The 21,327-nt window shown below is 44.4% G+C and overlaps 1 protein-coding gene across 8 annotated transcripts in view; it reads left to right on the plus strand.

The window, feature by feature from the left end:
* The window catches only part of SNX19 (sorting nexin 19), a 59,149-nt gene that overhangs the window by 26,462 nt on the left and 11,360 nt on the right, over positions 1 to 21,327 (plus strand). For 3 of the 8 annotated variants that reach the window (XR_013997847.1, XR_013997848.1, XR_013997849.1), the window contains exons 9-11: positions 8,210 to 8,394; positions 9,258 to 9,345; positions 10,395 to 10,677. Coding sequence is in view for 2 of the 8 variants with exons in the window: in XM_081123594.1 (XP_080979720.1) it covers positions 8,210 to 8,394; positions 9,258 to 9,345; positions 10,395 to 10,527 (406 nt within the window). In the remaining 6 variants the exon portion in view is untranslated. Of the gene's footprint in view, positions 1 to 8,209; positions 8,395 to 9,257; positions 9,346 to 10,394; positions 20,050 to 20,298; positions 20,410 to 21,091; positions 21,204 to 21,327 lie in introns of those variants that run through there. The other 5 variants (XR_013997844.1, XR_013997845.1, XR_013997846.1 and 2 more) reach the window with 5 other exon arrangements.

A 21,327-nucleotide genomic window follows, 5' to 3' on the forward strand; every position in this document is an offset into this window, starting at 1 on the left:
CTGCCTGGTTAGGGAGCATAACTAACAGAACATACAGTATCTTACTGAACAATGTGTCAGTTGTGGTTAAAAGTCTTCTGTTGCTTATTAAATCAATAGGTTATTAGCTACTTTTGTTTAAAAATGAATAATGACACATGGATTGCATCTAATGATTTTGAGCTGTTTGATAGAAACTTAAGAACCTGAGGGCCCAGATTGTATTTTCACCTTTCCTTCTACCTGTCAGTTCTGTCTTGGGAAGGAAAGGGGAAATGTAGCTGGTATAAAGGGAAGGTTTTTAAATTTTCTGTACCTTGGCACATGATGCTCACATGGTAGACTGCTGACTACAGATAGAGCATAACTCAAGGATAGTAGGAAGAATATACTTGGCGGAAACCCACCAACTCAGTGAGGAGGAAGGAGCTGAGGAAAAAATTGAGATAAAGCTCAAACTGAACGTTATGGAAAACAGCTCAGAGAAAAAGGAAAGTGCAGGTGGATAAGAAGTACTGGAATTCACAAGATAATGTAACAGAGTATGAGGTAAATACTAATAGTATCTTATACACTATAATCACAAGTGAACTTAAAATTTAACACCAGAAGTTATCGCTGAGAGTTCTGGAGTAAGATTTGGTTCATCCAGTGTATACTTGCTTGTTGTGGGAATGGCACTATTATGGGAAACGTTGAGGAAGGTATCAAAATGAATTACATAAGATCCCTGCTCCCAAAACCTTACAGTCTTCGTAAAAATTTTACAATCTTCTAATTTTGGCACTTACAAGAAGCTCAACCAGTATGATCTTTATTTTTATTTTGAGAGAGAGAGAAATATCAATTTGTTGTTCCACTTATTTGTGCACTCATTGCTTGATTCTTGTATCTGCCCTGCCTGGGGATTGAACCTGCAACCTAGGCGTATCAGGGTGACCCTCTGACCAACTGAGCTGCCCAGCCAGGGCCACAACCAGTGTTTTGAATAAATGGAATAAACAAATTAAACACATGATTCTAATGAGGAAGGAAAAGAGCCAGCATCAAATGAAGCCAGGGCAGTTAAATCAGATTGTAGGTCAACATATATTAACAAATAGAAGGGACACATACTGAGTAAATAATATCAATAGAAAAATAAGAATGGTGTCCAGTAAGCTTACACGCAGAAGGAGCTGAAGTTGGGGATAAATGTTACGGGGGAAAAACGCTTGAAAAAACACAAAACAACATGTTAAAAACAAGAACAAAGAAAATGCAGGGCGGGCCAAAAGTAGCTTTGCAGCTGTGAATGCGCAGAACACAGGGTGTGTTCTCTCATGCATTCTTGTGTCATTTTCCATATGGACAACTGTAACCCCACGTTGGCCCTACCCTGTCAGGTAAATTGTTTGGAACAGCTGCTGCAGTGTAACCTGTTACACTGAAAGCATTTTTCACTTCCTCAGCAGTGACTTGGTCTGCTGCTTGCTAGGCTGTGCCATTCTTTCTTCGTCAAGGAAAATGGTCTAACAAGAAGAACTGAAGAAACATGATTAAACTAGAATTGAAGACTAAAATAAGAATGAAAATAAGAGCATTTAATTTGTTGTAAAGCTCATGTACCTGATCCAGATGAATTGTATTCCATGGAACTGAAAAAATTAATATTTATCATGAAAACCTAAGATCATTAAGGAAATTGCTATATAGAGATGCATTGGGTTGGAGATGGACAAATATCATACCTTTTAAAAATGGATGCAGGTTATTGAACTTGACATTTATTTCTGGAAATTTCTGAAGCAGTTTGTTAAATAAATGTTTTGTGAACACTTGGGAAAGGAAATGGCAAGCTCTTAAAATTAGTGTGCATTCAGTGGGAACATGTCCTGCTTGTAAACATAGTTTTTATTTCCTTAGCAGAATTATTAGACCATTAAATGAAAGGAGTGTATTGGTGGTTATATTGTATATGAATTTCAACAAGTTTTTGCCATATTTTCATAATATCCATATGAAGAATATCCATATGTAGTACTTTTAAGTGATTTGTTGCAAGTATCTTTAGTCCAAAAATATGTAATAAATTGATGTCAACCTGGAGGGAAATTTCTAGTGATAGAGCATTGCTCTTGTTACCCTATTAATTCTTTCTTCAGTAAATTTGCAAGTAACTCCATCCTTAGAGGTATAATTAATACTCTGGATGATAAAAATTAAGGTTTAAAAAGCTTTAGAAAGGCTAGAATGATAGTCTAAAACCAATAAGATGGAATTTAATAGAAATAAATGTTATAAATTAGAATTTAGATTTTTTTTTAAATTGCACAAGTACAGAAGGCAAGACTAGGCTTACAGAGGGAGATGTGATTGTTTTGTTAAAGTGCATCTGTAGAGTCAGGGCTTTGATGTGTGTGCCCCAAAAGCCAACAGAGTCTTGAGCTGTATTAATAGAAGTATAGTGTCTGGATTAAGGAAAGACTAACCCTCTGCATTCTCCACTGGCCGGGGTGCATCTGGATGTGGTGTTTGGTTCTGGGCACTCCATTCAAAGAGAGAGTAACATGGCAGCATACACTCGGGATTACGAATGGTTCATCTCCTTCATTCATCAGACATTTATTGTCCTCTGTGTGCTCAACTTTGAGGTTGGTGGGATCAGGGGTGTATAACTGGTAGAAAAGAATTAGGGAGCAATAATAGATGTATTTAAAAATGCAGTTGTACTATGTGTTACGAAAGATATGACGTGGTAACTTCAATACCTCCTGTTAACTTCAGAGGGTACAAGTAGGAGCAATGACTAGAAGTTACAAGGAGACAGATTTTGGTTGCCATTATTTAAGAAGCATCTCTAATGAACTGAAAGTGTCTTTTTCAGGAATTAAGCAACTTCCCCAAAGTCACATTCCTATGGGTGGTGAAGCTAAAATAAAAGCCTGACTTTCTGGATTCACAGGCTAGAACCCTTGGCTATGCCATGAGATTACATGGGGAATTTGCACTTTGCAAGGAGGGTAGATGGGGGTAACCTCTTCATTTTCTTCTAGCTCTAAAGCAGCCTATTGCTATGAAATGCTTCTTCTCAGTGTTTTTATGTGAATTGATGAGACTGGAATGGATAACCTCTAAGATTCAACAGATGATTTCTTTTACTTCCTTCCTTGATTAATGCTTCAATTCCTAATGCATATTTTATACCCATAACTTGTACATTACTGATCAAAAACAAAAAACTTTGTGGCTAGATATAAAAGTATGGAACTCAGATTCTTAAATTGTAGTGTTTAGGCAGTATTTAGTCTACTCTTGAAGCACATGTTTTAAAGATGTGGATCTGTGATTTAAAACATAAAAGCAAAAATCAAAGAAGAAATTATATAGACTCCATGAGCCATGTCAGATTTTACAACAGTCATTGAGAGAAAGAAATAGAAGTTTCTTGCCCTTAAGGTTCATTTCCTCCTTCTTCTCCCAGCTGGAAAGGGTGGTGACCTCGATACACAGCCAGAGGGCCGCAGTGCTGAGCTCTCAGATGCAGCTGAGGAACCTGGGTCTGGGTAGTTCCAGTGCTGAGAAGCTCCGAGCTGAGAGCTGCCAGGGGGAGACTGAATAAACACAAGAAGGGGCTGTGGTTGGAAGGCAAGAGGCCTGGAAAAGGAATCAGAGGGAGGAGAAGCGGTACTTTTATCAGGTGTGCAGTCGACTAAAACAACTTAATGGGAAATGCTGTGGATCCACACCATCACCCTCAAGATCTCCTTTCTTTCTACCCTGTGGAATGGTGCTACTGCTTTAACGAGCAAATGTTCATAGTACTGTGCTAGGACTGTGGACACAACACAGTGTTCATGGACTGTGCTATTATACACATTCTACAGGGTGCTGGGGTGGGGTAGGTAGGGAGTGCTTCCATGACTCACTATGAACACACACACGTGCACACATGTACACATGCGCACATACACACAAATACGTCTGATACATCCATATAATATATATACACACACACATATATGAAACAGAAGGGTCCCAAAACATGAGATGCACTTTTATGATTTCTATTCTAATCTATTTCTATTTAGATGTATTTAAATGTCACAAACCACAAAGCTGATTACATAGCCTCTGCTGCTCTTTGCCCCACAATTTGAAAAATATCCTGCTACAACCACCAGTTTTAAAATGACTATAAAAATGGCCTGATGTATTGTATCCAAAAGACCCTAAGTCTAAGGCAGTGATTCTCACCCGAGAGCATGTTGTCCCTCAGATGACAGGTGACAGTGTCTGGAGACAGCATTGATTGTCACACAACTTGTACAGGGGAGGGGAATGCTGCTAAACCTTGCACAGTGCACAGGACAGTCCTCCACATAAAGGATTAATCGGTTCAGAACATCAGGAGAGCAAGGTTGGAAAAGCCTAAGGGCAGTAAGATGAGTTGACACCTGTAATTGACTGTACATCTATTTAAAATGATAGAAGCTTTGACCTGATCTTTCTTTTCTCTCTTTTTCTTCGAACGAAGGGTATGTGGTACATTAAGATGAGGTTGGAGCATAATTGCCCTTGGGTTGTCTACAGAGGTACAACCCAGTGGATAAAAAGGGTACAAGGAATGAGTCTACTTTCTTTTATTGACATTACATCAGGCACTTTTGTTAGAATAGTGTTATTGCTCTTAGGAGTATTTTCTGTGTTTTGATTTCACTGTCCCCTTCTTCCCCTCCCTCCGTCTACCCCATTAAGCCATCCTTACTTAGGACCCTGCCTCACTCAGCCATAGCAGCTCGAAAAAGGAAGGGAGGGGAGTTTGGTTAATGAGATTAGACATGATCCCTAAAGCTTTCTCCCCTACTCATGACATTTGATTCTGCTGTTTTGTTGGGAAATGAACTTCGGCTAATCTTGAAGTGGCCATCTTAATAGCCCTAATATTAAACTGTTGGGGTTTTTAGCCACTGCTTCATTGCTCTATCTGTATATTTTAAACAGATTCCAGGTTCCTTGGAACATGGACAACGGGTACACTCCCTAATCTCTACATCCTTTGTCCCTCCACAGCTGGCATCAAAGAAGCTCTTGAATGTCTCTGTCAATCTGTTGTTGCTCTTTTCTTGTTTTATTGGCTATTTCTGGGCCCACTAGTAAGGCTTCTATTTGCTCTCAATCATTCAGAGATGCCTGACAGAACAGACCTGGTTTGGCTTGTTTTCTTCTTCTTTTGTTTGGAAAAAGTAGGATAATAGAAGGAGATATCTCTAAGTCAAATATCAGAACTGGAATGGTAGTAGACAGTAAAACCAATTCTATTTGAGGCTATTCTCTACCATATTTACCTCGTGCGTTTTGTGTTACATAAACAAGACCGTTTGTATTTAGTAAATGATTTCTTGTAAGTAATTCATAATTCATTGTCAGAGGCATATATGTGTATGTGTGTCCACCTTGAAACTTTAGATCTCTGTTAGCATGATAGTAAGTGGTACCTATAGGTTCCAGAAATTTCAACACATAAATTTTATTCCTTTTTCTTCAAGATAACTGAAGGGACACATTTCTTTTTAACCTTCTCTCTCCTAGGTTAAGTATAGAAAGACAACATGTGGAATAGAGAGATGAAAAGAACTTTATTAAGAGGAGCTAGGCCCTGGCCAGTGGCTCAGCTGGTGGGAGCGTCGTCCTGTGCACCAAAATGCTGCAGGTTCAATTCCCGGTCAGGGCACACACCTAGGTTTCAGGTTTGATCCCTGGTTGGGGCGAGTACAGCAGGCAACCGATCGATGTTTCTCTCTCTTGCTCACTCCCCCTCCTCTTCTTCCAAAATCAGAAACACATCCTTGGGTGAGGATTGACAAAAAGGAGTTAAGACATCAGTCTGTTTTCCAATATTCCAGCGCCCAGTCTCTTCATTTTCTCTGCCCTCGCTCAGTTTTGGAATAAGCTGAGCAGGGCAAAGGGGATCAGTCAAGTCCGATCCCTCTCGGGTGGCGTATGGCTCTTCACTCTGGAGGAGGGTGTAGAGTAAAAGGAAGGGACATGGGGTGGAAGGGAGAAGAGATGGCTAAAGAATCCCTGCCTTCATCACTGTTACTAAGTGGTTCTGTGCTCAGCGATAGGCACAGCAGATGAGCCGGAACCCCTGAATGTGGCTGTTTACAGATTAAGAAAGGCACTGTGTGTAGTAAAGCACACCTTAGAACCCGGTCTGCAGCTCGCCCAGTTTTGTATCATCTGAAGGACAGGGCAGTATTGACAGTGGTGGTGGTGGTGGTGATTTTCTTGGTTTGGGTTTTATCATTTTTTTCCTTCCAGATTGGGATATTCATCATTCTTGACAAGATACCATATCTCAGAAGTTCTGTGAACAAGAAAGATTTATTGCCCTAGTCTTCTCCATGGGCTGCCTGGGGCTAGGAAATGAAACCAGGCTAATTCCAGGCTCCTGTTCAGGAGAAAGCCTCTGTTTTCCTGGAGGGGGTGGGGGGAAGAATCTGGGCAAGAGGAGAATCCTGCAGAGTGAGTGTTTAAGCCTGTGGTACAAGTGTGTATGGTTTGTGGCATTCTGGCCCTTGGAAGGACTTAAACGTTATGGGTTTTCAGTGCTAGCCCTTCTCCCTCAGATCAATTAGGTGAGACCCAAGTGCCATCGTGCACCTTAGCAGAAGTCACATAAGTACACGTGGCTTGAGGTGAAGAAGAGAACCTGGGGTGAGAGTTGGGTAACTTGCTTCCCTGCAGAGAACCCGATCTAGTCACTGTATCCACCCCTTGGTGGCCCCTTCTATAAACAGGAACAGAAATTCTTGCTACTAGATCCCTTTCATCGGGTGTCTTAGGCTCGCTGAATGAAAAGCCCTATAAAAAGGAGATGCAGCCCTAATAATAACAAATACGATCGTGATGGCTATTTTGGGCAAGAGCAGCTTTGTACCGCTCTTGATCTCCATTGATGTGTGCCATTCTTGCCCTGCCATTACCTTTCAGACTTCCTATTCTTAGAATTATTTGTGAGCCCTGGACTTGGGGGGGTTGCAGCCCCCAAGTCTGGAATGCCTAGCTTGAGTGGAATGCAGACTGTCTGGTAGAGTGGAAGTTAAATAAAGTTTGCCTTGGCAGCCTCCCCTGCTCTTGGATGGGTGACAGGTAACTCGGGTATAGGAGCAGTGGCATGAGTGGCCATGTGCTGTACCAAATAGTCTTACGTGCATGAGTAGAAGTGGTTGATGGTCCATCCATTACAGTCATAAGCCATGCCAGTCTCAACCATGGTACATACTGAGGAGGCCTCAGGGGTCTTGAACTTCAGCTAGTGACCACTGGCTCTGAAAAAATGCAGGGACAAAGAAAGCATAAGATGGAAACGCCTTGCAAGAACTGCAGACTTGGTATATCTGCCCCCTCAGAGTTACTAACTCATTTCCAAAATTTAGACAAAGGGAGAAATTTTTATTATAATAAGAACAATTACCAGTCAATCAACAAACATTTCTTGAGCACCAAGGCACTCTGGAAAATTTTTTAGAAGCATAAAACAGAACTCTTGTGGTGCTTATAATTATATTGGGAAAGTAAAGGTGCAAACACATGAGAAAGTAATTTCTATTCCAAAGTAAAATATTAGTTTCAACTTGTGCTGCAGAACTAAGACTATGGAGGCCTAGGAGAGAGAAAGCACTTTGTCTGGAGTGCTCAAGGATTTCGTGGATGGGTGGCGTTTAAATAGGTCTTGCCGGAGGGATGACTCTGCCACTGGGAAGGAGATTCCTTGTCAGCGAGCGAACTATTATGAGCAAAGGGCAGATGTAGGAAATGCTCAAGACAGGTCATGGGACTTGAAGACCAACTGAATGTGCACAAGGTGACAAGGGTGAGGGATTTGTGTAAAGTCGTCAAAGCCTTAACTATAAAGGCTATGTGTCCATGTTACTGAAAAGTTACTGAAGGAGAGTTGGAAAGGTGCAACCTGGCCCAGAGACAGAGGCCCTTTTATTGTTGTGTTTTGTAAACCCCCGAGTACAAGGTGTGGCTCAGATCGGAACACTTAGTAAATAACAATATCATTATTATTGCTCACCTTGGAATTCTTTGAGCCCAGGTTGTCGAATTGGCTTGGTTTCATCTGTGAGAGTTGGTGCTAACTTAGCTTTGCCCTATTCTGATTGCTCACATAACTTACACCTCCTGTGCCCTTTCCTTCGGGTTTATCTGACCTTTCTTTTCTCCCCCCCCCCCCCCACAGGTGGCTGGAGGTGCAAGTAGCTAATCTAACATGTCCACAGTGCTGGGTGCAGTACCTCCAACTTCTTCAGGAGTCCATCTGGCCTGGTGGGGTTTTGCCTAAGCACCCACGGCCTAGAAGGACCCAGGAGCAGAAGGTGGCAGCTAAGAAACAGGCTTTGCAGACCCTGATGGGAATTCTGCCAGGTAATTGGACAATGAGATTTATTATCCTAAATAACTGTTCCCTTCCACTCAAGCTTTGCCACCATTTCCACACACCCTTTCCCATTTTTAAAAGGGTCTTAAATATGGACAGACTCAAAACCTGTTGGCCCACCACTTCTCAGGCTAACGGGAAAATGACTAGGGCTGCGATTCTCTTACTCCTCACCCTGATGCTGAGGGAATGGAAAGGATTGCTGTGACCACACCAGAAGTCGTAGGTGCGAATCCTGAAGCTATTGGGATAATAAGTGGGCAGGTCTGGGGAAGCTCTGCCTGCACCACAGGGACAGGTCTCAGAACCATTCCCACCAGCTGATGATTCGGGTTCTCTAACAACTCATAGCATTTTGGACCAGGGAAGAAAATGTATGTCATGCATAAGCTCATCCCTGATAAATTGAGGACATTGAGTAAGGTGCATGGTCCTTAGCAATAGGTAAAACAAACTCTAAAGGGGTTTTTTTCTTTGCTTTGTACATTGTATTTTGAGGGCTCAGGGGAGGCAGTCTGTGGCTGTGCTGTGTTAACCAGAGTGCACACAGTAGTGCACTCTTAGCTCTGGACAGCACTGTTTACTGTTACTAACCTCTGTTCTCCAGCCTGAACTGTTACATCAGGGTCACCGCCTTTAATGGCAGGTTACAAAATTATTTCTTGAGGCCCATTCTTAAATAGGTACCTAACCTAAGAAATATTTTTTCTTAGCTTTCTGTTTTCTGAGAATTTTTACTTTGGCTGTGTAGTTCAGAGGTATTCCAAAAATAGCCATTGGAATAAAGATAGCAGATATGATGAGGAGATGTTATTATAACACTAACAACACTCTGTGTTTTCCTCTTTAGGTATCGTAGTAGAAATCCTTGGGGTGAACAAATGCCAGCTGAGCTGGAGTCTAGTCTTGGAGTCACTACAGCAACCCCTCATCAACAGGTAGGCTGAAAAATATGCACCCAACATCAGCATAACTGAAGCCATCTCTGTCTCAGAGGCACCCACACTGAGGAGAATGGGACCGCAGTCTGTCCTTGCCCTAGGCCCCGATTACAGACTGATGTCCATACACACTAAGTAGAGCCCACGCTGCTGGCTCTGGAAGGTTGTCCTGTGGTAGTGAGCTAGTGTTGGGCCAGCATCTGTGTTTGCATCCGGAAGGACGCAATGCAGGCCCCCATGTGAGCTGCTGAAAACCCTGGTGACCCTCTAGCCTGTTTAGTGTGCTTAACAGTTCTTTCCACCATCCACCAGCCTCTGTGAACACTGAGAGCATCCCCGGGTCTGCACATCGTAGGCCATATAATGATTGTCAGCCATGGGTTCTTGGCTTCACAGCAAAGCTATGATTAGTAGTAGGATCAGGAATTGTCTGCGTGTAACATGAGGTAGATAAGCTAACGAGGTTGGGCTTGGGTAAGGTAACCAGAGATACCTGGTGATTACTCCTAGAGTGATTCAGAAGAGGGAGGTGTTTCCCTGGCTGGCACCTGGGGCTAGATGCTTCTGAAAGTATTGAGCACTTCCACTCCTCTCTCAAACCTTGTCCTGAAGCAGACAGCATTTATTAACTCCCATCCTCAAGGGCCCTAGCCTTTGCCTCCTTGCCTGTAAGGTGGCCAGTAAATCTGTAGTGATTAATTATGGGACATGGCAGTAGTCAGTAGCTCTGAAATTCTTAGAAAGTTGCTATCCCTCCCTCCCTCGGAGGAACAGTGCTGGTGTGCTAGCATAGCTATGAAAATAAATATGAAATTTCCTAAAATCTAGTCTCAAGTTCTATTTCTACCTTTAATGGAGTCATAGCCATTTTTAGTTCAACAAACTTGTTCCATTGCAGAGGCTTTGTCCAGCTACTGAAGTTTTAGAGTCTACTAAGGATATCAGTAATGGGGGTGAGAGGAGGGAAAGCAAATATCATAGACAAGATCCAGTGTCTCTTGACTGAGCCAGACCTTCCTCTAAGTTGTCTTGTCCATTTGTTTCAGGCATTTGATTTATTGCCTCTGGGACATCATCCTGGAATTCTTGGATCTCAGTGCCTCGGTTGAGGAGTCTGCCATAACCACCTCTGCCTCAGATACCCCAGACAACCCCAAGAGGATGGGTGTCTCCCCCTAGCCATCGGTCATTTACCCAGTCTTCTAAACGTGGGAAAGGAGAGTTACTCTGCCACCAGAGACCAGTGAGGAGGCTAGAATTGGGCCGTGGCTCAGAAGGCATGGGTCTCAGTGTCACAGTTTTCCCTCAGTTCTACTCCATTTGTAGCAGGTAATGGAGGGATATATGTACCAATTCTATTCATGCCCAGTTGTCATACCTTTTGGTGTGGTGTTTGGGGTATTGTTGGTGGGTAGATTCTGTTTCCTTTGAAAAAGGAATCTCTGAGCCCCTTTTGCCCCCCTCCATAAGATTGTTTGCCGATAATCTGGTCTTGTGTATACGTATACCTAATACACCAACATAGAGAATCTAGGTAAACCAAGGAAAAATAAAGCCACATTTCCTTGGAGGAGAAGACAATCTTCTGAGCTCTCTGTTCCCACCAGGAATCTGAAAGTTCATTAGGGACCAACAATTCCAGAAGAGGGAGGGAAAGCATTTCTCAAGGGACTCCTTGCTCATTGGCTGTTTTCCAACACTTCAGCCCTCTGGAGGATGTCATTGAAGGCGCTTCCCTGGGTGGCTACACTGTTCCTATCAGAAGACCGCAAAGCAGACTGCCAGAGCTTCTGGTAGATCCACTCACCCTCCACACCCTTTCCTGAAAAAAAGTTGCATCACACATTTCACTAATTGATATTTTCTCCTAGTCTCCTCTCTAGGAGCAATTGAGTTTGGGCCTTTGTGACCTCTCTGTCTTCAACAAAATCACATGGCAGTTTGCATATTCAGCTCAGTGCTTCCAAAGGGAAGGGAAACGTGCTCCACAGCTGAGAATCCCCAAAGAGTAGGAACCCCCGGAATTGGGGTTCTCTCCTCACAAGTCTGACAGGGAACTTTTCATCAGAACCAGTAATATTAGCAAACTTATAAGTAATTGATTGCCCATAAAAAGAATTTAACTTCCTATTCTTAAGGCTCTAGTTAGTCTTTAAGAGAAACAGCGATGAGGGCAAAGGGGCTGTGTCAGGCTGCAGTGACTAGAAAAATGAAACCATTGGGCCCTGGCCGGGTAGCTCAGTTGGTTGCAGCAGCATCCCAATACGCCAAGGTGGCAGGTTCGATCCCTAGTCAGGGCACATACATATAAGAATCAACCAATGAATGCATGAATAAGTGGATCAACAAATCTCTCTCCCCCCTCTCCCTCCCTCTCTCTCCCCCTCCTTTCCCCCCCCCTCTAAATTCAATAAAAATAAAAATGGAGTAGTTAGGAGGAAGGGTTGGTGGAGAAGACGGCAGAGGGAGGTCACAAGGGAAGTGGTATGCGTTAGATGCCTATGAGGAGCTGGCAAGGGAATGTGGAGGGAGTCACTGTGAGACCTTTGCTCACCCTGCGTCCTTTAGTCCTTAGAGCCCTGCTTTCACTGAATTATGGGTTCCCCCATTTTGGGGAGGGTCTTGGGGTTAGAGTGATGAGAATGGGTGGGTCTAGAACAAGGGTCAAGATTCTATTCAACTCTCAGGTAGATGATGTACACACAAAGTGGTTCATAGGAGAAAGTTGTGAAACCTTTCTACTCCCTCCACCCCCAGGCTTTTAACCATAAAATTGGTGCTACTGTAATTGAGAGGCTTTAGGTATGTTATTGCCTAAAGACGGAGATAAATGAGATAGTGTCTCCTGGAGCCTTCTAGCCTTAAAAGTGAATCGATTGTTACAGTGATTTCTGTGGCGCCAAAGTTCCACAAGCATCTCTCACCTGAGACCCTCACAGGTGGAAGGAGCTCAGCACATCTGTCCTTGGTGAGCATTTGCAGGGCCTGGAACTGCAGGGAGCTCAGCTGACTTACTGGAGCTGATCTTCACCTCCTTCTAGGGCCAAGGTGTTCCTCAGGACAGGTGGAGCCCTGTCTTCTGTCACCTTCTGTCCTCATACTTTACCCTCATATGTACTTAGTTTTGATTCTATATTGCTTTGATTCTCTTTTACTAGTGGTACAAAACCAGTACATAAGTTGACACACCAGAAAATCCCTGTGGCTATAAATTCTGAGGAATCTTTTGGCACTTCCGACCCAAAGAAAACTTCTATATATTTCATGTTATATAAGAGACCCCACCTGTACTCTCTGCCCAAAAAAGATAAGTTCCTCATACCCTCCTTCTGCCCAGAGGGGAAATTATGGATATCACCAAGGAAATAATCAAAACCCATCTGATTTTGAAATAACCTGCCAACTTGTTAGTTGGGTAACAAGTTCAGACAACAAGGAAGCTCGGCATTTGGGAGAGAGCCACAGGTTTCAGGAGAAGATGCTCCCGGCTGAGAGTGATAAAAGGCAGTGAAGAATTGGGCCTGCACTAACCCAGAACATTTTTCATTCTTTGTTTTTGCCCTGCCCAGCCCATTCATTTTCCAACTACCACACTTCCTTTCCTCATCGCACCCAACAACAGTTGTTAGGTCCTGGGTGGAGTAAAAATATGTGTAAACATGGTCCCTGGCGAAGGAGTTGGGATGCTTTGTACTGAAACCACTAAGAAAAGGTATTTTCTTCCATAAAATTACTACCTGAGTAGGTAAGCCCCAAGCATTAATGGATTCAGCAGCTCTGACCTCAGAAAGGGCTGGATTCTTTCCTCCTTTCTGCCATTGTAAACACGCAAGTCTGTTCTCAGACCATCTACCTTCATGGTTGTCGCAGTTTGGGGCATCACATTCATACAGAAACAATATCTGTGAAAGAATAGGGGCTTCTCTTCCAATTTTTATTTTAAAAAGTGAGGAAGCCATTTCCCAGAAGCCTGTCAAGAATCTGCTCGTGACTCTGGCCAGAACTGCCTGCTGATAAGGTTGCCCGCTGATAAGGTTGTCCACTGACATTGAGAATGGCATTATCATGATTGACTAGCAATAGTACTTACCCCTCAGAGAGGAAGTCACCCTCCAGGAAGGTTAGATACCTAAGAAAAATCACTAGATGTTAGCAAAGAAGCAGAGAATGAGTGGAGACAGTGTGTTACATGGGTCATTCTGCCAACATCAATAAACCCCCTGATACTCTAAAAATACCTGGTACTGGCTAAGAGGGAACATCTGCTGAAGGTGCCACTTGAAGCACTTAACATACAGTAATTTATTTGACCCACACTTTGACCCTGTACAGTAGGTTTTATGACACGTCCCTGTGTATAGATGAGGAACAGGCACAGAGAATTTGTGACTTGCCCATAGTCACTTGCAAGGAAATGGCAGGACGAGTTGTAAATCTTGTCGGCCTACCTTCAAGCCTACATCATAACTTACCTTACACTGATCTGCCTGCCTTCTTTCAAAGCAAAATAAGAGCGGTTCTCACTTTTAAGAATCCTGCAGTCTAGTAGAGGAGCCAGCACGCCTTTTTGGTGAAGGGCCAGAGAAAAAATATTTTAGGCCCTGTGGAAGCCTCTGTTGCAACTACTCAGCTCTTCCATTGTCATATAAAAGCATAGACAATACGTATACAAATGACTGTGGCTCTGCTCCACTAGAACAGGCAGCTGGCCAGGTTTGGCTCATGAGAGCTGCGCAGACCCCTGGTGAGTTAGAACAGCACATCAAGCTTGAGTGTGTGTGTGATTTACCCGGGATCTCATTAGTGGCCTAGTGCGCTGCATGTTTAACAAGCTCCCAGACGTGTGCCAAGGAGCATGCCGCTCTTCCACCACACTTTCAGTATCAAGGGGTTAGAACAGGCAACTCAGATTGGGTGTGATTATAGAAGGGCACTTAATTGAGATTGGGGCGCCATGGAAAGCCTGAACTGATAATATCTAAATGGACCCCTGAAGGATTAACAAGAGTTAGCCAGTGAAAGTGTGGGGAGGGTATCCAGATGGAACAGTGCAAAGGCGGAGTAGTCACAGAAAGACAAGCATACGACTTCACCGAGGTACTAGAGCAGTCAAACTCGGGACCAGGTAGAGTGGTGGGAGGTTCGAGGGAGGGGAAGAAGCAATTGTTGGGCAATGGGTGCAGTTTCAATTTTGTGGGATGAAAAGGTTCTGGAGATCTTTACAACAGTATAAGTATACATAGCCCTTCTGAACTGTGCACGGGAAGTGGTTCAGATGGTAAGTTTCGGGTTATGCATACTTCACTACAATCAAGAAGTGTCTAAGGAAAAGGCATGGAGAGCTGCAAGCGGTGCCACGCAGTAGGAGCAGAGCACACAGGAACAGAGCGGCCAGAGGCTGGAAAGGACGGGTCAGACGGGGTCTGGCCTGGTGTGCTGAGGAACTTGGGGTCGTCACCCTTTACGCCTGAGAATATTGGAAGACTGTCTACCTGAGGAGTATTTTCATCATGGTTGACAATTCCTAGGAGTTTATGGGATACAAGGGGTTTGCTCTCACATGTAAACAGCTTAGTCCCTTCCCTGTTGTCTTAGTCACATTCTGACCCCCCTTAATTTTTTCAAGTCTGTTCCTATTCCTGTATGTGAGGTGGCCTCAGGGGTCTATAAAATAAAATGAGCTGGAAAAGGCTGACTGAAATCCTAGCTCTGCCACTTAATCGGCTGTGAGGACATGGTCAGCGAGCTTCACTATGACTTGAATTTCTCCTTGGAAAGAAAAGGGGACAAATAAATTGCAACCTTTTTGAGAAGTGAATGAGATAATATATAAGAACAAGCTCTATGCAGCACAGGTGCTGTTCTCTGAAATGTCAATAGCATCATTCCTGCAGGCCTCTGCTGTCTGAGGGAGAGGCTGGCGATGCCTCACTTCGGGCACCTGTTCAGCCAGCTGTCCCCTGGCTGGCCTCGGGCTCCGGAGCCCCTCAGGCTGCTGCTGATTCTAGTCTCCCTTTGCACTGGAGCAGAGGTGCTTTCCCAGGAAGGAAGGGACAGTGAGCCAACCCTGCTGGGTACAGGAGGAAATGGGAACCAGGGAGGGAGTGTACTAGAGAGGAAGGAAAACCACGATGCATTTGCAGTTGAAGGCCCTCTGCTTCCTTTCCATTGGGAGCGCAAGAAACCCCAGGCAACAGATGCTGGAGCTGCATTTATGGACAAGAGACTGAAACCACTGGAGGATACATTTCAGCCAGCAAACCTCCATCACTCCTGGTGGTACAAAGGATGAGAGATGCTGCTACACACAAAACAGTAATTCTCAGGAGACAGCCAGCGAGGGAGACCGCCCCAAACACTACAGCAGCCTGGGACTTGTGCGATGGTCCTTACTACGCAAAGACAACCCTGGCTGGTTTGAAAACAAAGCAGAACATAAAGCCAGAAGGGTGTGTCAAGCAAGAAACGAGAAAATATCAGCACTTTCTTCCCACTGTGCCCAGCAGCAGCAGGGTTTGGACCCAGGTGGCTCTGAAGTGGGGGAGGAAATCGGGGCACTGCTCACCTGTCCCTGGTCTGAACGTACATTTGAACTGTGCTTTCTTGGGAGTGAAAACAAGCATGCGATGTAATAGAGAATTCCTGGCTTGATGTTTCTCCACTGACATGACAAAATCTGGTTTCTCCATGCCTCTTGATTCCTCAAACCTTGCCCACAGATGCTGCTGTGTAAGCCACTGGCACACTATTTCTGGGAGGTGGAAAGTCAGGAGGGAAAAATGACAGGAAAAAAGTAATAGTATCAAGATCCAAATTTAGCATTTCTCGAGGTGACATTATCTACTCATTTTAACCTGAAATAGACCTCTTTGCCTCTTGAGTCAGTGTTTGGGAAATGGCAAAGTAATTTATTTTTTGTTAATCCTCACTGGAGGATATTTTTTCCATCAATTTTTAGAAAGAGTGGAGGGGAGTGATGGAAGGAGGGGGAGAGAGGAAGAGAGAGAAACACCAATGTGAGAGAGAGTCATCAGTTGGTTGCCTCCCCCACACGCCCCAACCAGGGCCAGGATCGAACCCGCAACCCAGGTACGTGGCCTTGGCCAGAATCAAACCTGCAACCCTTCAGTGCTCGGGCAACACCACTGAGCAGCACGGGCCAGGGCGTGGCAAACAAATTCTAATATTAGAGTGTGATGATGATAGAGTCTGGGCCTTATCTATAAGTCCACCCTTTCGCTTGTTTTCTCCCCTGTATGTTCCATGTCACTGTTGTACCCTGTTCTTATGAGCAGTGGAGATTTGGCTATAATTACTTCCAGACCCTTGGATTAATCCATGAGGGTAAAGACCAAGCTAGAAGAACACAACAGTCAGCGACTGCAGACAGAGGCCCCAACGTCTGCAGGAGCTGTGGCTTCTCTGTACTGGGTTGAATTGGATCCAGTGATCGGTGAACCCAGGAAGACAGCCCTTTTGCCTGTGCCCTTGTTAAAGAACCATTCTGCCCCTGTACCTACTGAAAAGATTAACCGTGAATTAGCAAAATGTCTGCATTTCATATCTTGCCATTAGGGAGGGTGGACCTTATTAACAAAAACCCTTTTGGTGTTTGCTTCCTTTGCAAATACTCGCATGGAGTCCAATTCAGCAAAGTGATGGCAAGCCCGCTCCTTCCCAGCTTCACTCGGCTGTCACAAGTTCCCTCTAATGTCTATAGGCACAAAGCGTTCCTTCAAGAGTAGTGAGGGCACCTGTCAAGGCTCCATGTGTTTCTAGGAGCGTCACGTGGGCCTGGTCGCAGTAGGACTTTTACTTGGGGGTGGATGTATTATGGAGATGGTTCCACAGAAATCCAGGGGCTCGATCTACCTGCTCTTTCCTGCTTCTGTTCTTTAGCCCATGCTCCTCTCTCCAGCAGGTAGATGGCCTTCCCCCTACTGGTCAGGGCCAATTCAAGTTCCACCTTTTCCAAGAAGCTTTATCTGATTGTGCCAAACGCTCTTTCCTCACAGTTATTTGCACTGGCTCTCAGATCAATGTGTGTGTAGGCAGGTAGATGCATGCATGCATGCATGCATGCATGCGTGGGGGGAGGGAGGGAGGGAGGGAGGGAGGGAGGGAGGGAGGGAGGGAGGGAGGGAGGGGTAGACACACAGTAAAAGTATACTTCTTCAAGGGCAGGGAACATACCTTGTGTCTCTTTGGTTCTCATTATACCCCTATGCCTCCTCAACTTTCCCATATATAGGGTAAGGCAAAGTAAGATTACAGTTCATATGGGAAATAATACAATAATTAATAATACAAGAATAAACTTGGTTTCTCATATTCACAATTGTAAACCTACTTTTCCCCACCCTGTCTGTACCCAGTGAATAGTAGGTATGAAATAAATACTGAAGCTCATCATTATTAACTTTTAGGAGGTAAAATATGTGAACAAATTCAGTAAAAAGGATTTGCTGAAAGAAGATTTAGAGAGGGAAGGAGGGAGACAAATTTTCTTTTTAGGACCTTATACCTTTATTCAACATCAAATGTCAACTGGAAGAAGTTTGTTTTTATATTTTCTATGCCAAAATTCACATGGTTTGTAACAGTTTGCAGCCTAAGCATGTGGGCCATCAGGTTCTAAAGCTGTGCACTTTTGAAGAAAACTGGTCCTGATTTGAAAATAGTTTTTAAAATTATTCAATCACAAAAATACCCAACATACACTGTCTACTCCCCAGTCTTTGACCTTTACCTACTCTATCTCACTGGGATCAGAAAACAGAAAAAGAAAAAAAAAGGATGGAGGGAGAGGAGAGAGAGAGAAAGGGAAAATCTGCCTGCAGGAAATATTCTCAACTCTTTCCCTTCCTCAGACACAAATTTGTAAGGGATGCATTTACCATGAAGAGAAATTTCTCTTCCACTTGCTCTGAGTCATCTTGGAAATCCTTTGGTTTCAGATTTAAAACTCTTTCCTTCACACCTCTAACAGCTCATCTAAACCATGTCTAGGATCCTACAAGGAAAACTCTTCAGAGACAAAGTAATAACCTTGAAGAAAGTAGGGTAAACTCCTCCCTCTTACAGGTAGTTTGCTGTCTTTCCCACCACATTTGCTGCAGTGTCCATCCGCCTGAACACAACAGAGTAAAACTAGGCAGCTGACACCCGGACGTAATGGCTCAGCATCGACCTAGGATCCAGGAGATCACGGTTTGATTCCCTGTCCAGGGCACATGGCTGGGTTGCAGGTTCGATCCCCAGTAGGGGGAGTGCAGGAGGCAGCCACTCAATGACGACTCTCTCATCATCGATGTTTCTATCTTTCTCTTTCCCTCTCCCTTCCTCTCTCTGAAATCAATAAAAAATACATTTAAAAGGGAAAAAACTAGGCAGCTGCCATAAGAATAAAAACGAATGACTCCAAGACATCTGGGTTAGTGTAGGCCAACGTGTTGGCCCCGTGGGGATGAAATCACCTGCTGTTTGTGGGCCCCAGAACAAGTTTCTGGGCCATGATCTGAAAGGGCAAGAGCAGGGAAAGGAGCAAAGGGGGAAGTTCAGTCAGAGAGGAAGACATGCATTTCAAGAGAAGAGGGAATCTAGATAACTTCGTGCTTGAGTCATATATTACCTTGGAGCCGGCCTGCACAAGAAGCCCATCTGCTGTGGAACGGAGTCCCTTCCTTCTGCCAGGGCACATTTGCACAACACATGATGTGGAACAATCTCTGGAGCCAAGACTCGGTCTGCAGTCTCCAGTGTAAACCTCCTTGGGATTAACCACTTACTCCAGCTCGAAGCACTGAGAAATTAACAACAGATCTGCTCCAGACAGCTTTGTATGTCCTGCATATGAGTGAGGACCCAAAAAGTTTGCTTTTCCATGATCTGTTTGGATGAGATAGAGAAAGCTGGTGCCCTGATGTTTGAAACAGAAGTAGCTCCTTGTACAGGTGTGTACCTGGCTCAGATGTGGACTTGCGAGGATCCTATGGCATTTACAGGGCAAAAACTTGTCTGGACGGATGAGTGTGCATGTGTGGATATAGCAGTAATATCTGTGGCCTTAATGCTTGAGGAGCAGGGAGGGTTGGGCACCCCCTTTTAGCCGAGTGGGGGAGTTGGGGCAAGGGCTTAGGTTTCTGCAAGCTCCATGTGCTGAGGTCTTGGATGTGGACGGATACCCACCGCTGGGGTGCAATGACCTGAGTTCTTCATAACATTAGGGTTTCTGTGGGTTTTCCCAAGTGATAGGAATGTTCCTCATCTGGTCTCTTTTAGAGCAGGCAGCCTTGGACCAGGAGTTTTCCTCACCCAATTCCTTCTCTATGTTTATTTCCAAAGCCCTTCCCTTAAAAACAAAACTAGGCAACAGCAGGGGATAAAAAGAACCTTTAGAAGAAACATCCTGTCCTGTCATTCACCTTTTCCTGCACGGCTCCAAAATTACATCCTCTGTCCTGAGACCGTTGTATGTCAGGAGACCAGTTGCCATGGGTCAACTAGGCTGCCTAACTAGTCATATTGTCTTTTGGATAAATTAATACAGAAGCCAACTTATGGTTACATGTCCATCTTAAATATAATGATATTCCTTGCCCTCGCTTCTACATTTTCTATCCTACGGGGAAGATGGCCCTGGCATTCCCTTCTATGAAATCAGAATAACCACTGACCCAAGATTAAACATTCTGGTCAATTCTTTCTGTGTTCCAAACTCTCACACTGCTATGGACTGTTTGTGCCCCCCCCCCACACACACACACCGTCACCACCACACACACACACTTAACTGAAGTCCTAGTCCCTCACGTGATAGCATTAGGAGGCCGGCCTTTGGGAGGAAATGAGACGTAGATGAGGTCATGAGGGTGGGGCCCCCATGAAGGGATTAGTGCCCTTGTATGCAAAGGACAGACCACAGCTTTCTCGTTCCACATTGGCCTGAAGAAGAGGTCATGGGAGCAATGACGAGAAGGTAGCTACCGACACACCAAGGTGCCTGAGAACAAAACCTACCTTGCCAGCACCCTGAGTTTGGACTTCTCAGCCCCCAGAACTGTGAGAAATGAATTTCTGTTGTCTGAACCACCCTGTATATACTCTTTGTTACAGCAGCCTGAGCTGACTGACACCCGACTAGAAATCTTAGCCATGTCCATCCCTTCCCCTGACTTGAAGTCCCGATTCTGAGATGCAGAGATTTTAGTGACTTGTCAAGTTGCCATGGAAAACCTGTTGTAAAAACAGTTCGGACGTTGAAAGATACAAAATGGCCTCTGGAGATATTGCAGAAGCTTTCCTCTCCCTCGAATCACCTCTGGGAGTTCAGCCTCCTAGAGGAACTTTCTGGAAACTGGTGAGAAAATGCTGAATAATTAATGCTCAAGTGGGAAAGATGATGTGAAAGCAAAGCACTGTTGCTAATTGCATCTGCTCATAGTTCCTTAAGCCTTTCACCCCTGCACTGATAAGCAGTATGTAATAAACAAGTCCCTTTAAAAAAATAATAACATTTAATTAAACAGAGGTTATCTTAAATGAGCCAGAGTGAGCACAACTTGCCTGAAACATCTGGCTGACTTCATCAAGAAGCCCTAGGGCAGTCAGGCATCTACCGTGACCGGCCCCTCATGAAAATGCCTGTCTTTAACCCCTTGAAGGCAGGCTGCCTAGTTTACTGTGGTTTCTGCAGCACCCAGTGCTACACCCCGGCCCTTTATTATTTTCTGTCATCTCACAGTTTCTCGGAAGCCTTGGCCAGTTCCTCTGTGCTCACCATCTAGGCTCCTAACAGACTTTCCCTGCGTACAGTTGCCCGATCCATAAATGGAGTTGGCAGCCTTCTTGTGTCAGTGAGTAATGTTTTTCCTTCCTCCGATAGGCTTGGAATCCTTGTTGTCATCTGGCAATTTTCTTTCCATCTTCCTACACACACAAGAGAGCCCACACCCCGCAAAATCCCCTTCACTAAACCAG

Source organism: Miniopterus schreibersii, assembly GCF_964146895.1.
Source record: "Miniopterus schreibersii genome assembly, chromosome: 20".
NCBI classification, from domain to species: Eukaryota; Metazoa; Chordata; class Mammalia; order Chiroptera; family Miniopteridae; genus Miniopterus; species Miniopterus schreibersii.